Genomic DNA, 15,828 nt, shown 5'->3' on the forward strand with positions numbered 1-15,828 from the left:
GGTTTATGTCAAGGAATTTTTTGAGCGTAAGAAGCCAATGTTTCAGAGTCACCCCCTTGCCTGGCATCTGACAGCTGGCTTGTCAGAACTGTTAGTCCGCCAGCTTTTACCATACAAGGAGGTGGAGTCTAAGATCTTTAAAAAATGTGTTGCAAATGGGACACAGCAGTGGAAGGTACCTGGCAGAAACTTTTTCTCCAAAAGGGCAATCCCTAAGCTATAGTGTAATGTGGAAAGTCAGGTCATGGCATCTCTGGCAGCACACAGTGTTGGTGCAAGGGTCCCTCTGACCACTGATACCTGGTCTGCAAAGCACCATCAGGGCAGGTATATCACTTACACTGCACATTGGGTAAACCTGCTGATGGCTGCCAGGGCCGGATTTGTACTTTTTACCGCCCTAGGCCCACTGTCACCAGCTGCCCCCCCTTCCAACCATATCAATACACAAATGCAAAACACAACAACCCCCCTCTGATATCCCAGCATTTAGCACTGGGTCCCTCTCTGATCGAATAGGTTACTTTATTGTGCAAGCGTGGCTGAGGACAAGTATGTCCACACTGGGAATGCGTAAATGAGTTCGGTGCATGCCCAGTAGAACTAAGGCACGTAGCTGTTTTCCTCCATGCACAAGCATTTTACTGGGCATGTGCGGACCTTATTTGCACATGCCCAGTACAGATACGGTCACGCTTGCGTACTGAAGATACCTATTCGTCCAGAGAGGGTTACAGCACTAGAATAGTGGGGTATAGGGAGATATGGCTCTAGAGAATGTCCAGAGGCTCCCCACTACTAAGAGGAGTTTACAGTGAAGATGTCTGCCAGGGTAGGGTAAGAATAAATGGTCTAGCCAGGGTCAGTGTCTCCATAGGGGCAAACTGCAAACAGCCCCCAGCATGCCCCCCTCTATAGAGACACTTTAGCTTTCAGCATGTCCCCTCCTCTATAGAGGTACAACAACTCCCAGCATGCCCCTACCCCTCCATAAAAGCATTACAGTTCTCATCATATGCCTCCCCTCCACATAGGCACCACAGCTCCCAGCATGCTCCTCCCCTTCCAGAGGCACCACAGTTCCTAGCATGCCCCTCCGTCTTCCTATAGTATTGGGTTGTCCCCCAGGGCCCCAGAGTTGGCTGCCAGGCCTCCTCCAATATGAAAAGTGGTCTGCCGGGGGAGATCAGGGGGTTACGCCAGTCAGCCCTAGGGGACAACCCAATACTACATGGAGGAGGAGCTTGCTGGCAACTGCAGTACCTCTATTGGGGAGGAAGCACAGTGGTGCCTCTATGGAGTGGAGGGAAGCATGCTGGGAGCAGTGGTGCCTCTATGGAGTGTGGGGGGGGGGAAGCATGCTGAGAGCAGTGGTGCCTCTATGGAGTAAGGGAAGCATGCTGGGAGCAGTGGTGCCTCTATGGAGTAAGGGAAGCATGCTGGGAGCAGTGGTGCCTCTATGGAGTAAGGGAAGCATGCTGGGAGCTGTGGTGCCTCTGTGGAGTGGGGGGGGAAGCATGCTGGGAGCAGTGGTGCCTCATGGAGTGTGGGGGGGGGGGAAGCATGCTGAGAGCAGTGGTGCCTCTATGGAGTAAGGGAAGCATGCTGGGAGCTGTGGTGCCTCTGTGGAGTGGAGGGGGGGAGCATGCTGGGAGCAGTGGTGCCTCTATGGAGTGTGTGGGGGGGGGGAAGCATGCTGAGAGCAGTGGTGCCTCTATGGAGTAAGGGAAGCATGCTGGGAGCTGTGGTGCCTCTATGGAGTGTGTGTGTGGGGGGGGGAAGCATGCTGGGAGCAGTGGTGCCTCTATGGAGTGTGGGGGGGAAGCATGCTGAGAGCAGTGGTGCCTCTATGGAGTAAGGGAAGCATGCTGGGAGCTGTGGTGCCTCTGTGGAGTGGGGGGGGGGGAAACATGCTGGGAGCAGTGGTGCCTCTATGGAGTGTGGGGGGGAAGCATGCTGAGAGCAGTGGTGCCTCTATGGAGTAAGGGAAGCATGCTGGGAGCTGTGGTGCCTCTGTGGAGTGGGGGGGGGGAAACATGCTGGGAGCAGTGGTGCCTCTATGGAGTGTGGGGGGGAAGCATGCTGAGAGCAGTGGTGCCTCTATGGAGTAAGGGAAGCATGCTGGGAGCTGTGGTGCCTCTGTGGAGTGGGGGGGGGGAGCATGCTGGGAGCTGTGGTGCCTCATGGAGTGGGGGGAAGCATGCTGGGAGCAGTGGTGCCTCTATGGAGTGGGGGTAAGCATGCTGGAACCACTGGTGCCTCTATGGAGTGGGGGGCATGCTGGGAGCAGTGGTGCCTCTATGGAGTGGGAAGGCGGGCATGCTGCTAGCAGTGGTGCCTCTATGGAGTGGGGGGGGCATGCTGGGAGCAGTGGTGCCTCTATGGAGTGGGTAGGGTGGGCATGCTGGGAGCACTGGTGCCTCTGTGGAGTGGGGGGGGACATGCTGGGAGCAGTGGTGCCTCTATGGAGTGGGGAGGGTGGGCATGCTGGGAGCACTGGTGCCTCTGTGGAGTGGGGGGGGGCATGCTGGGAGCTGTGGTGCCTCTGTGGAGTGGGGAGGGTGGGCATGCTAGGAGCAGTGGTGCCTCTAAGGAGTGAGGGGGGGCATGCTGGGAGTAGTGGTGCCTCTGTGGAGTGGGGGGGGGGCATGCTGGGAGCATTCTTTAGAGGGGTATGGGACAAGCATGCAGTCACAGCAGCTGCATACAAGCTGAAACTCACAAGCTGGCAGCTGCTGCAGTCACAGGATGCAGAAGTGCGTACGTACAAAAAGGACGCCTGGACAAAAAGGGTGCGGGTGTAAACGCTAATTAATAATTAATCATTAATAGCGTTTATAAAAATAGTTATATTTCGTTTACAAATAATGTTTAACAAAATTATAAATCATTAAATAATGTTTATGAAATCGGCAATTGTGAAAACGTTAATCTTCCCTGTTTGAAAAGTTAAACTTATAATTACGTTTATTTAAAAAACAATAATATATGTTTAATTGTTATAATTGTACATTATTGTGAATAACCTTCATTTATGATTTGTTCTTATAATAAAATCTGAAAATATTCTTTATAACGATGATATAAATATAACTACGTTCGTAATAATTGTTGTAAAACATTAGTAAGTATTACTAAAATGTTACTAAAACTATACCTAAGCCTACTCTCACACAGAACCCTCCCTGTACCTATCCCTAACCCCTAGACCCCCCTGGTGGTGCCTAAACCTAAGACCCCCCTGGTGGTGCCTAAACCTAAGACCCCCCTGGTGGTGCCTTAACCTAAGACCCCCCTGGTGGTGCCTAAACCTAAGACCCCCCTGGTGGTGCCTTAACCTAAGACCCCCCTGGTGGTGCCTAAACCTAAGACCCCCCTGGTGGTGCCTAAACCTAAGACCCCCCTGGTGGTGCCTAAACCTAAGACCCCCCTGGTGGTGCCTAACCCTAAGACCCCCCTGGTGGTGCCTAACCCTAAGACCCCCCTGGTGGTGCCTAACCCTAAGACCCCCCTGGTGGTGCCTAACCCTAAGACCCTCCTGGTGGTGCCTAACCCTAAGACCCTCCTGGTGGTGCCTAAACCTAAGACCCCCCTGGTGGTGCCTAAACCTAAGACCCCCCTGATGGTGCCTAACCCTAAGACCCTCCTGGTGGTGCCTAAACCTAAGACCCCCCTGGTGGTGCCTAAACCTAAGACCCCCCTGGTGGTGCATAACCCTAACCATCCCCCTTACTGATCGCTTTATTATGTGGATAATAATGTTTTACTAATTGTGGCTGCAGAAAATATATTGCAATTTACGTTACGTACTGATCGCTTTATTTTGTGAATAATAATGTTTTACAAACAGTAAGGGATAAAACTTTAAATAATGTTTTAATTAGTTAAATAAGATAAATATGTTTAGTATTTTTATATAAACGTTATTCGGCACGGGTGCATTTTATAAACTTTAAATCACCACAAGCACAGTTATAAATCATTAAAAATCTCCGGGCGCTGTTTGTAAACTTTATTTAACTCCGGTGCCCTTTTTTCCTGCTCGGCGCCCATTAAACGTTATTTATTATGAGAGTGAATGGCGGCGCCCTTTTTGTCCACTAGCTGCCTGCGCCCTTTTTTCCCGCTTCCTGCAGAAGTATTCCCAGCCAGAAATCCGATCCTCCAGCTTCCTGCACTGAGGTGCCTCTTCTGTGCAGTGTATGTATGGGAAAGGTACACCCAGAGCCATGCTTCTCTGCCTCGGCTCTTCCCATGTGAGCTCCAGTCCCACTCACAACTTCCGAGCAGCTGATCACTCTCTTCCTCCCCACTGTTTTCCTGCCGGCATCGGAAGGGGAGGTGAGAAGGGACAAACAGCTGCTGTGGCTGGTCCTGCTGAATTGTGCTCGGAGATCTCTCTGCCTGAGCTCTGGGGGTTTCCGACTTGCTATCTGTGTAGCCCCAGCGGCGTGAGAGATCTCCGTGCAGGCGCAGCTGCTGTCCCTCCCTGCAGACTGGCCACTGTAATACCGCTGCCACTCCTCCCCAGACTCCTCTCTGTAGCCGCCCACTGACTGCAAACACACAAGGACAGGCAGCAGTGTGCAAAGCGGGCGGCTGAGGAGGGAACTGCCGAACAGTCTGTAGCAACGTGGGGATAGGAAATGGCACAGGCGGCTCCCCACCCGCCCTAAACATTCTGGCGCCCTAGGAACCAGCCTTGGGGGCCTTTACCTAAATCCAGCCCTGATGGCTGCCAAGAATGGAATACGTGGCGCTGCAGCAGAGTTGGTGACACCACCATAATTTGCAGGCAAGCCTGCTGTCACCTCTTCTTATCCTCCTACTCCTCCCCTATCCTCTTCACTATCCTCCTAATCTGGGCCCTCTTCTGTTGCTGCAGCTTTCTCTACAACAACTGCACCCCTATACCAGCACTCCTGGCTGCACAGGTTGATCAGTGTCTGACCCTGCGCCAAGTGGAGATTGGTAAAGTGGTGTGTGACAACGGAAGCAATCTGTTGGTGGCATTGAATTTGGGCAAGTTGACACATGTGCCCTGCATGGCACAGGTTTTAAATCTTATTGTACAGCGCTTTATGTGCAAGTACCCAGGCTCACAGGAGGTTCTCAAGCAGTCCAGGAAGTGATTCGCAACAGCCTGACTCGCTGGAATTCAACACTCCTGATGTTTGACCGCCTGCTCCAACAACAAAAAGTCATTAACGAGTATTTGTATGACCAGTGTACTAGGACAGCCTCTACGGAGCTGGGGATTCTGGGGGATTTTTGTGCCACGTTACTGGATACTCAGGCGCAATGCCCGCAGGCTCATACATCCTTTTGAGGAGGTGACAAACCTGGTCAGTCGCACCAAAGGCGCCATCAGTGACCTCCTCCCAAATTCTTTCTTACTGGAGCGTGGCCTGCGAATGTGAGTGCTGGATCAGGCCATAGATGAGCGTAATAGATAACATAGGAAGGAGGCGCCCAAGGGCTGTATGTGAGTCCTCAGTTATTAGATGATGTATATGATACTTTGATCGGGTAAGAAGAGAATACTCTTACCTGTAGTAAAGGTAGAAGACCACTGGTATAAAATTGAAATAATTGATTGGATAAGATAAGCTTAGTTGTGGTCGCCATCACTACCACCAAAGGCAGCCTTGTCGTCACCTGCTGTACCTGTGGCAACACATATAGTGGAGCCTGAGGAGGAGCCAGAGGAGGAAAGTGGAGGTGGAAGACCAACCTGAGCAGGCATCCCAGGGGGCTTGTCCTCAACTTTTGAGGACCTTTGGTATTGTACGTTGCTGGGGTAGGAGCAGACCTTCAATGACATCTATGAGGACAAGGAACAGGAGATGGCTAGCTCGGCATCCAACCTTGTGCAAATGGGGTCATTCATGCTGTCCTACCTACTGAGAGACCCTTGTATAAAAATGGCTCAAAGACAAGGACCTGTACTGGGTGGCAATGCTACTAGACCCTCGGTATAAGTTGGAAAGGATGCGTCATTTCCAAAAGAGACTGCAAAATATGCTGTACAATGCCTTTAAGGGTAATGTCACAGCATGACGGGAATCTAACTGGGGAAGAGGTGCAAGTAATCCTCCTCCCATGGCCATGCCGGCAAGGACGGACACTTTACAGATGTATTGGGGATGGGGGACATGCGCAGTTTCTTTAGTCCAATGCATCACCACAGCCCTACGGGATCCAACCTCAGAGAATGTCTCAACCGACAAGTAGCGGATTACCTGGCCTTAACTGTGGATATAGACACTGAGGAGCGATGAACCCTGGACTACTGGGTGTGCAGGCTTGACCTGTGGTCTGAGCTGTCACAATTTGCCATCAAACTTCTGGTTTGCCCCGCCTCAAGTGTCCTGTCAAAAAGGACTTTCAGCAAAGCAGGAGGGATGGTCACTGACAAGAGAAGTTGCCCAGGTCACCAAAGTGTTGATTACCTGACCTTTATTGAGATGAATGAGGCATAGATCCTGGAGGGTTACTGCCTGCTGGAAGACTTGTGACTCAGTCCTCACACAGCTGTCTTTCCTCTCTGCATGCTGCATGACTTCTCCACCATCACCAACTAGGATCCAAGCCGCAATGTTTTTGAACATTTTCTCAATGTAAATCCTGAATTTTATAGGCTGCTGCTACAGCAGCAGCTGCTACAATACCTACTTTTTCAGGCTTGTGTGCATGCCTAATTTTTCTGGCCTCTGGTGCTGCACTGTAGCTGCAACAACAACAACAACAAAAAAGGCATGTACATGAGTCAATTCCCCTTACTGATCATTACCTTTTCGTGGTGAAGCTGAATGGATTAAGAAAACAAAGGATCTTATCTATTGGTCATAAATACCTCACAATCCTCACAAGAACACTTTTGATATCCCGTTGTAATCAATGTACCTGTACCCCTTTCTGATATTCAAGCATACAGATTATAAGATGTGTGTTCTAACATTGCCAGTCAACAGGAATACAGTCTGAAGAAGGCTTATTGGCTAAAAGCTTACTCTTTTACTTTTATGTTAGCCAATGGTATCGTTCTGATTCAACAATTCCTGTGCATTTCAAAACACAGATGACTAATCATAATTACTTGAGATCTGTGAAGTTGCCTTCCTTCAATAAGCACAAATAAAAATGTCATTATATTTGGTTAATGCTACATTTGCTGCGGCATGTGCGCAGTCAGGTCACACAGTAACAGGGGAACAGTAGCCAGGAAGTGCCGGGGTTGGACCACGTATGGAAGGCAGTGGCTCGTGAACAGTGGAAGGGTGTGCGGCGCCTGCAGCCTACAGAGAGAGAGACTGTGGGGAACAGGCACAAGATGGCTGCCGGGGTCCTGATGTGCTTCATCCTGAAGGACGGCACCCTTAGATGACCAGAGCAAGACGGAGAGGATAGTGGCAGCAGGATCAGGTGAGATGTTTCACTCAAGGTGTAGTGCAGTGTACTGTCTGTAGCTGGTGGGCATCAAGGGTTAGTGTAGTGTAGTTTACCAGGGGCTAGTGTAGCTGTGCAGTGTAGCTTAGATAGAGACAGTTGGGGGGGGGGGGGGGGGTTCCATAAGACGCCCCTGTATCATAGATGCGCATAGTTTTTTGTTTTGTTTTTTCCCTGATTTTTGCTCTCTAAACTTAGGTGCATCTAAATCTAGGTGGTCTGGAGCATGGAGCATCTTATATGTTGAAAAATACAGTATTTTTCCTGTAGGTGGCAATATCACACAGCCCCCCTTACAACAGTACCTGAACAGGAAACTGGCATACTTGAGTAATGCTCATTTATGCTGCAAAAATCATTAATTGCTGTCAGTATCAGTAGCACTTGTGAAACTTGGTTCCATTGTTTGCATCCGGCCTCTAGGCAGTGCACAGACCTCTGCCCAGCAGCCTCCTGCTGCATCTGTACTGACTGACTGCCACAGAAAACCAGGAGAAAACAACTCTAGAGGAACGTGACTTGACTTTACCAACCCGTACAATGTATTCTGGAAGTTTGGAAGAAGGGTTATTGAGGTGATTTTCCAAAAGGTGGAGACAAATGAATACATGTGTAACCCCCCAAAAGAGGGTTACAAAGTGTTAATGCATTTCTATGTGTGTGGCGCCTTTAAGGCTTAGACGCCAGGTTAATGGAATTAAAATGGCGCATAGAGAGGAGCCAAAGTGTTGATATGGTCGCATAGACTGTTGCTAGGTGACCAGAGTATACAAAGCAGTGAAACTTGCTGGAACTTTCCAGAAGCCCCACGAGAAGGGTGTAGCCGGAGGGAAGTGGCTGGAACCAGAAAGACTGCGCCTGAGAGTGAGAGAGAGCAGAAAAGTACTTGGAGCCAGGAGCTAGCAGCGAGGAGCTGGAAGGAGACAGAGCACGTGAGAGGCCATAGCAGTCGCCTGGAGAGTAAGAGGGGACCTGGCGGCCACGCGCTGAGACCACAGCAGAGTCAGTGAGGACAGCGGCAGCAGGCCAGACAGTGACCGGAGGCCAGAGGCGGTAGGCCTAGACCAAATCCGTGATAGCCCGGAAAGAAAATAGACAGGCAGACACATTAGTATAGGCCTGAGAGCCAACTACAAGCCGCAGTGTATGTTCAGTTAGTAGCCAGTGTTCAGCAGAGACTTACAACCCAGAACCTGAAAAGGCCATGCTGTTCTAAAGTGGTGTTACTAGAGACTGTCTGTGTCAGAAAGCTTTAGAGACACAGAGACATTGTACTGAGAATAAAGTTGCTTATGCAAAAGAGAACTGTTCAGACAAGTTAAGAGGAGTACTGCTGATTATAAAGAGAGTATTGAATGTGCAGGCCTAGCTGTTGCTAAGAACCATTAGTAGCCTCCCTCAAGTACCCGCAGAGCTGATACAGCCCCTCGCTTGCATTAAGTCCTGGAGTGTATATACTGTATAATGAGACATTGTTCCTGTCAAGTCCGTTTCAAGTCAGGAGTTAAAGTTATAAGTTCTTCAATTGATGTGTTCTGCAGAATTACATGAAGTCTGATATTTAAAGAGAACCTGTCAGCATTAAGAAGATAAGTGGAGGAGGAGTTACATTGCATCTTGTGATACTAAAGTGTGCTGCAGGAGAACCCAGGTGATACCTGATCAAAATACAGTACAAGTCTTGCAACAACTCTAAATTAGAGCTTATTCAGGCTTAAAATCAATGTGCACTTAAACAGAGTTATATTGTAAAATGGTGATATTGGTGGTATAGAGGGGTGCATCGGTCACTTAATATTTTATTTACTTTTATTTTGCTCTAGCCCTTTTTGATTATTTAATTTATATTGGAAATTGTTTGTTATTTTGGGAGGCCCTGTCCCAAGGGGAGGAGTTAGGGGTAAAGTGAATTGAGTGTTACCATACAAAGAGTAAAGAGCCTAACAGATCTGTGAACAAGGTGAACATCCTATTTGGGACCAACCAGTGAACTGTTAATTGTTCAGTACCATCTCAAGAACTGTCATGAGTTCCCCCAAGGTTTTGCTGAGCAGTATTGCTTGGACTTGGTTAGAAGGGACTGAGAACTTTTTAGAAACTGAACTGAATTGCTCAGTAGACCAGCCCCTTTCCCCCAGCCCACGCCCAACAACAGTACTGTTTATTGTATATGCGGTAAAGCGGATTGTTGTACAATAAGACCTTTGTAGCTCAAATACTTTGTATGTAACTAACCTTTTTATTCCACAGCGTTTACCGGTGCACTGGCTGTGAAGACCAGAAGATTGTGTTATTTTTGACCTTTGATGTGCAAGGAAAGTGTGTTGTGACATTGAAGTGTTTTTGGTTGATCCATTTCTACAGTGACCACTGTTAGGTCACAAATAAATCTTTGATAATTTCATCTGAGTCAAGTGTCTGGTGGATTCCACTCAGCCGGGGCCTGGTGCTAACGGATAAATCGGGTTACACATGTGTCAGCTGACTTCTGGATGATTAAAAAATAGGGAGTTTAAAAAATTTTATATTTTGTCTAGTGAACTGCTGTCATCCTCTCAATGGCATTAGATGAGATAAGTCTCAATACGAGTCAATCCTTTACTGACAGCCATTGCCAAGAACAGTTTGATTAAAGATTTCAAAGGGTTAAAACACGCTTATGGTGGAATTAGCACTGCAAATGTGTTGCAGTAGTTAGATGCTGCCTCTTTGTGCCACTTAGCAGTGATATCCAGCCTCCCGAGCACTCCAATCCCCTCCTGCAAGAGCAGTCATCCCACCAATGATCACCACTGCCCACCTGCCTGCTCTACTTACTGATTGGCGTGGTTGGAAGTTCCTCCTGTGGTTTGAGGTCCAGGGCAGTTTTCTGGGTGGGAGAAGCAAGAGGAGACAGACTAGGAAGTGTATTTGTTGCTGGTGAAAGAAAAAAAAAGCAAGAAATAAATATGTTTTAAAAAGGAAATTAAAGTCCTCATGCGCTCTTTTTCTGTGATATGGTCAAAAAGATGCTAGTAATTCAGGCTTGCATGCAATGGTAGTACAAATAATATGCAGCTTTGCATTGAACCAATCAAAATCAGGTGGATGTGCATGATGGTACGAGGGTGCACAACACAGTATTCTTTAACTCAACTATCTATGAAATAAACAGATGACCAAATAGAAAGGCTGTGGTTTAATGCTTAGGGCTACAACACATTATAAATTAGCAATAAACTTACACCAATTTATTGTAACTCTGGTAACTCTGAATCCGTAAGTACAATCAGCAATCTGCATGTCTAATTACATTCAATCTGCATGCTCAGTGAGCACTTACCAAGCAAGCATCATTGAGTAGTTAACAAGCAGCAGTGATCTGTTACTAGGCAGCAGCAAGCAGTTGCCATGCAGCAGCAAGCAGTTACCAGGCAGCAGCAAGCAGTTGTGAGAGTCCGACAGTCTTTTCACTGTCTATCAACTGCTTGTGGAAAAGTGCCCACATGCTGACATCAGCTGCTAATGTTCTACAAGGTTGGGGAGGTGGAAAAGGGGTTAACAGCAGGTCCTGTAGTTACTAACATCATTAAGGCCTCTTTTCCATGAGCAGTTTAACTGTGTGCTCAGCAAGCAGTTATCAGGCAGCAGTGAGCAGTTACCAGGCAGCAGTAAGTAGTGGAAAAGAGGCCTTAATACATGGATCCCACAGACCCTCTTATGGCCATGTGTTCCCCTGCCAAATTGCTCTGTCACTTTTGTGAGATTGTCAAGAATGTTGCCTGAATTAAGTTCTGAAGTGACAGTTTGCATTTTGGCCACTAGATGCCGCCTGTATCAGAAAGTTATAATCTTATCCTGCTGAGGGATGAACAAGCATGAGGGGTGGGGCCTGGCAGCTCTTGAGAGACAAGGAAGAGAAGACAGAGACAGACATGGTTGTTTTTGTGGAGAGCTGTCTGTGAAAAGAACAATCTGGATCCATACAAGCTGCAGAGAGACTGATCGCTGTTTTCTCCTTGAATCCTGCTTGCTGGAGTGGAGATTGTTCCCAGTTAGCTGCCCTGGGCTTAGGATTCTACGCCAGCTACCCATCAAGGCTGCAAATGTGGTTGCAGGCCTGAGGCTGTCCTAAAGAGAGGCATCTGCTGATACCAAGTAGGAACAGGTCAGTGAACCCGGGTTCTTGTGTTTTCATTAAAGGGACTCCGAGCAGTGCAGAAACTATGGAAAGATGCATACCATTTTAAAGCTCTCTTTCTCCTCTTTCCAATGATATATAAACCACCGCCCTACGCCTTTTAGTTTTCGCTAATTTCGCGATTGAAATTGACATGGCCGCGATTTCAATCGCGTATATAGAGAAAACTAAAAGGCGTAGAACGAAGATTTAGGTGTCGTCAGAAAGAGGAGAAAGAGAGCTTTAAAATGATATCCATCTTTCCATAGTTACATTGTATTACACAGGGCGACTTTTTCTGCTGAACGGAGCTGCTGACTTTGAGAAAAAGTCGCCCTGTGTAATACAATGTAACTATGGAAAGATGGATATCATTTTAAAGCTCTCTTTCTCCTCTTTCTGACGACACCTAAATCGTCATTCTACGCCTTTTAGTTTTCTCTATATACGCGATCGAAATCGTGTCAGCTGCAATTTCAATCGCGAAAATAGCAAAAACTAAAAGGCGTAGGGCGGCAGTTTATATATCATTGGAAAGAGGAGAAAGAGAGCTTTAAAATGATATGCATCTTTCCATAGTTTCTGCACTGCTCGGAGTCCCTTTCAACTGTTTTTTTTTGTGGTACGGTACCTGAAGAAACTGAGACTTAGGCCTGCTTTAGGTAGATAGTTAGGAACTGTTTTTAGCAAGTGACACTGGATTGATACTGCAGTGCAGCAAGACTTGAGGCTCTGCTGTAAACTGCCCACGTCTAGGGTTGATCCTGCAGTTCAGCATGACTTGTTCGCTCTGCTGTGTCTGCTAATGGCTAAGAGTGATTCTGCAGTTCAGTATGACTTGGAGGCTCTACTGTAAACTGCCATCAGGTAGAGGTGTCCTGTTGGACAGAAGTGGGGACTCTGGGGTATAGGGTACCCTGTGTATTGCAAATCTTGTTGTGTTTGTAACTGTTCCTGTTAATACTTTCCAGTAAAGAAAGCTTTGGTTGCACTAAGCTGGTGTCTGTGTCGCCTTCCTTGTTCCGTGACTTCGCTGTATCCTGGGGTACCCATCGGTACACGATCTTACACTTTCCTTTGATTGGTTCTGAGGTGCATGCGGTTTGCTGTAGATGTGCTTGACTGAGATTATAACCATCTCATTTACTATCTCTGCTCTCCATATACATACATGTATGCACATATGCATACTTGGCTTTCATGCATACACTATTAGCATACACAAATATACAGGAACTACAAAAAAACAAAATAAAAAAACAAACACATTCACATGCACAACAAATATTTGAAAGTAATATAAGCACCATAACTTTAAAGTGATGTTAAATATGGTAACGGGTAGAAACAGGCACCTTCTGTCTACCTGTTTGCTTTACTTACTTGTTGGTGTGGCTGAGCGTTTCTCCTGTGGGTTTAGGTCCGGAGCAGTGGGCTTGGTGGGAGAGGCAGGAGGTTTATCTTTTCCTAATGGAAAAAAAGACAAATAAATAAGTGTACAAAATGAAATAAAGGTCCTCATACTTCTCTTTCTTTGAGGTGGTCAATGAGGTGCTAATATTTCAGGCTTGCATGCACGTTTTTAAAAAAAATTTTTTATTGTTTTTGCAAAAAATAAAACAGTTAAGAGCAACACAACCCAGCTGACTGTGCAGGATGCAATAAAGGTATATCTGAGGTTCATCCATAAAAAAAATACAAATTGCAAACACTGCAGTGAGAATGTATCCGTAGGGATACATTAATAGCAGCAGCGCTTTGCTGATTGGCAGCAATTAGGGTAGGACCGGGAAGAGGAGAGAGAGGCTCCAGCCTCAGGGCGCAGTGTAGGAGAGGCACACAACTCACTCAGCTATTATTCCCCTATTGTGGTTGAAGCAGAGAGAAATAAGAAAAGGAGATACAGGTCAGTGGCTGCAAGTCAGATAACTAGAGATTAAGGTGTTGGGGGAGGTTGATGGACCTGGGGCACCGCTTAGTCTAATAGCAATCAGTGTGTGATGGCTAGAGACGGCTCACTCTGTTAGCCGGCAGGCAGTTGCCGGGGAATAACGCGTGTTCGCGTTGGCAGGCGACCACATGGCATGTTTGACCTTCCCCCTGTACCAGTGGCTAGGCTTTCTCTCCAGGACTCCCGATTGCGAATTTACCAGAATTATTCGGGTAAATTTCAGCATTCCCGAAGTCAAAGCCGAATGCGCCGGACCCGAAGCCGAAGGCGGCCGAATGTGCGCATTTCAATTCGGCCGGATGACGCGTTGGGTTCGGCTTCGGGAGTGACACGGGCCAATCAGAAGCTTAGATAAAACACACAAAAAGAGATCGAGAGCCCGATATGGTGTAGTATGTCAGGAAATTAGGAGAAAAAGGTAATCGATAATGAATATACTCACAAAATTGGGTTACCGCACAGGCAACCACTGAAACGGCAGGTGGGGAGAATTATAACCTGACCCCACTCAGGTATTAAAATGTCGCTCTCTGTAGACAGGGAAAAAAGATGGGGATACACCCCTCCACCCAGGGTGGACTCAATCAATGTAATCGTCAAACAGCAGAGGCGCCAAAAAGTGTAAAAGAATTCCTTTTAAAAACGTTTAAAAGAAGGGAGGGATATGGGTGGATTCACCTCCCTTAAGTACAGACCAGCCAATGAGCCGTAAACAGACAACAGTATAATTTATTGGGGATTCTCCAGGCAATGCAACGCGTTTCACGGGCAAAGCTCCCGCTTCATCAGGCAATCAAAATGGAGAAAAACATTAGCAGGTTATGTCCAGGTTTGAGCGCCTCTATGAGGCGCTCAAACCTGGACATAACCTGCTAATGTTTTTCTCCATTTTGATTGCCTGATGAAGCGGGAGCTTTGCCCGTGAAACGCGTTGCATTGCCTGGAGAATCCCCAATAAATTATACTGTTGTCTGTTTACGGCTCATTGGCTGGTCTGTACTTAAGGGAGGTGAATCCACCCATATCCCTCCCTTCTTTTAAACGTTTTTAAAAGGAATTCTTTTACACTTTTTGGCGCCTCTGCTGTTTGACGATTACACGGGCCAATCAGAATTCCTCCAGCCGAGTCCCTGGCAACGCTATCAACCAATCAGAGGAGGGGAGCCTGGCCCTCCCCTCCTCTATATAAGGCGGCGGCCATTTTGCGGAGCTACGCACTTGTGTGACTGAGCTGGTACTGAGAGCATCTCCAGTGCTGTGCTGCGTGTCTGATCAAGTGTATTCTGTGCTAAACCTAGCGTTTTGCTTCTTAACACCTCCTAAACACATTCATTGTACTGTTATATAGATAGATAGTAATTTGATTGTTTGTAGTCAGCTAGTGTGTACTGTATACTGTGCTAGGCTAGTGTTAGTCTGTGTGCAGGCTAGGCCTGCTAGCCTAGGGCAGCCTTAGCCTACCACTAGCTTAGGTAGGTTAGGGATTCTAGTTAGTTGTGTACTATAGTAGTTTAGTTAAATTGTACTGCTGCTGTTTGCTGTAGTCTGTTAGTTTATAGCTTCAGTACTGTTAGTTAATACTAGTTAGTTACTGATTGACTTTGTACAGGCCAGCATCCCTTGTTGTCACTAGTGTTGGGCGAACACCTGGATGTTCGGGTTCGGGAAAGTTCGCCGAACATGGCCGCGATGTTCGGCATGTTCGGGCCGAACCCCGAACTCCCCGAACATCCCGCTTTTGGGGGCCCTATGGGGTCGCAGGCATAAGGGGGGAGCATGCCCCGATCGCGGGGGGGGGGGGTCGGAAATTCCCCCCACCCCCTCCGCTAGCGCTCCCCCCTCTGCCTGCTTCCCCATACAAAAGTTTCAGGAAGTACCGGTCCGGTGGTAGTGGGTGGCTGGCAGTGGGCGGCACTGCTGTACTACTGCTGAACCGCCCGCTGCCCGGCCTCCCTCAACGCGTCACTCTCCGGACTCCTCCTCCTCAGTCACTCACTTCATAGTGCCGCCCACTGCCAGCCACCCACTACCACCGGTACTGTTTTACTTCCTTAAACTTTTGTATGGGGAAGCGGGCAGAGGGGGGAGCGCTAGCGGAGGGGGTGGGGGGAATTTCCGACCCCCCCCCCCCGCGATCGGGGCATGCTCCCCCCTTATGCCTGCGACCCCATAAGGGGGCAGTATTCGGCCGAACAGGGCCTTGTTCGGCCGAACAGGGGCCCTGTTTGGCCCTGTTCGGCGGCCATTTAGTAGTTCGGGGCGAACCCGA

The 15,828-nt window shown here is 48.0% G+C and overlaps 1 protein-coding gene across 4 annotated transcripts in view; it reads right to left on the minus strand.

Annotated features, from left to right (window-relative positions):
- LOC137525521 (uncharacterized) overlaps window positions 1-15,828 on the minus strand; it is a 476,821-nt gene that overhangs the window by 129,655 nt on the left and 331,338 nt on the right. For all 4 annotated transcript variants that reach the window (XM_068246643.1, XM_068246647.1, XM_068246645.1 and 1 more), the window contains exons 12-13: window positions 12,992-13,075; window positions 10,267-10,365 (exon numbers count right to left, since the gene is read on the minus strand). In XM_068246643.1, coding sequence (XP_068102744.1) covers window positions 10,267-10,365; window positions 12,992-13,075 — 183 coding nt within the window. The remainder of the gene's footprint in view (window positions 1-10,266; window positions 10,366-12,991; window positions 13,076-15,828) is intronic.

Source organism: Hyperolius riggenbachi, chromosome 7 (genome assembly GCF_040937935.1).
Source record: "Hyperolius riggenbachi isolate aHypRig1 chromosome 7, aHypRig1.pri, whole genome shotgun sequence".
Taxonomy (NCBI): Eukaryota; Metazoa; Chordata; class Amphibia; order Anura; family Hyperoliidae; genus Hyperolius; species Hyperolius riggenbachi.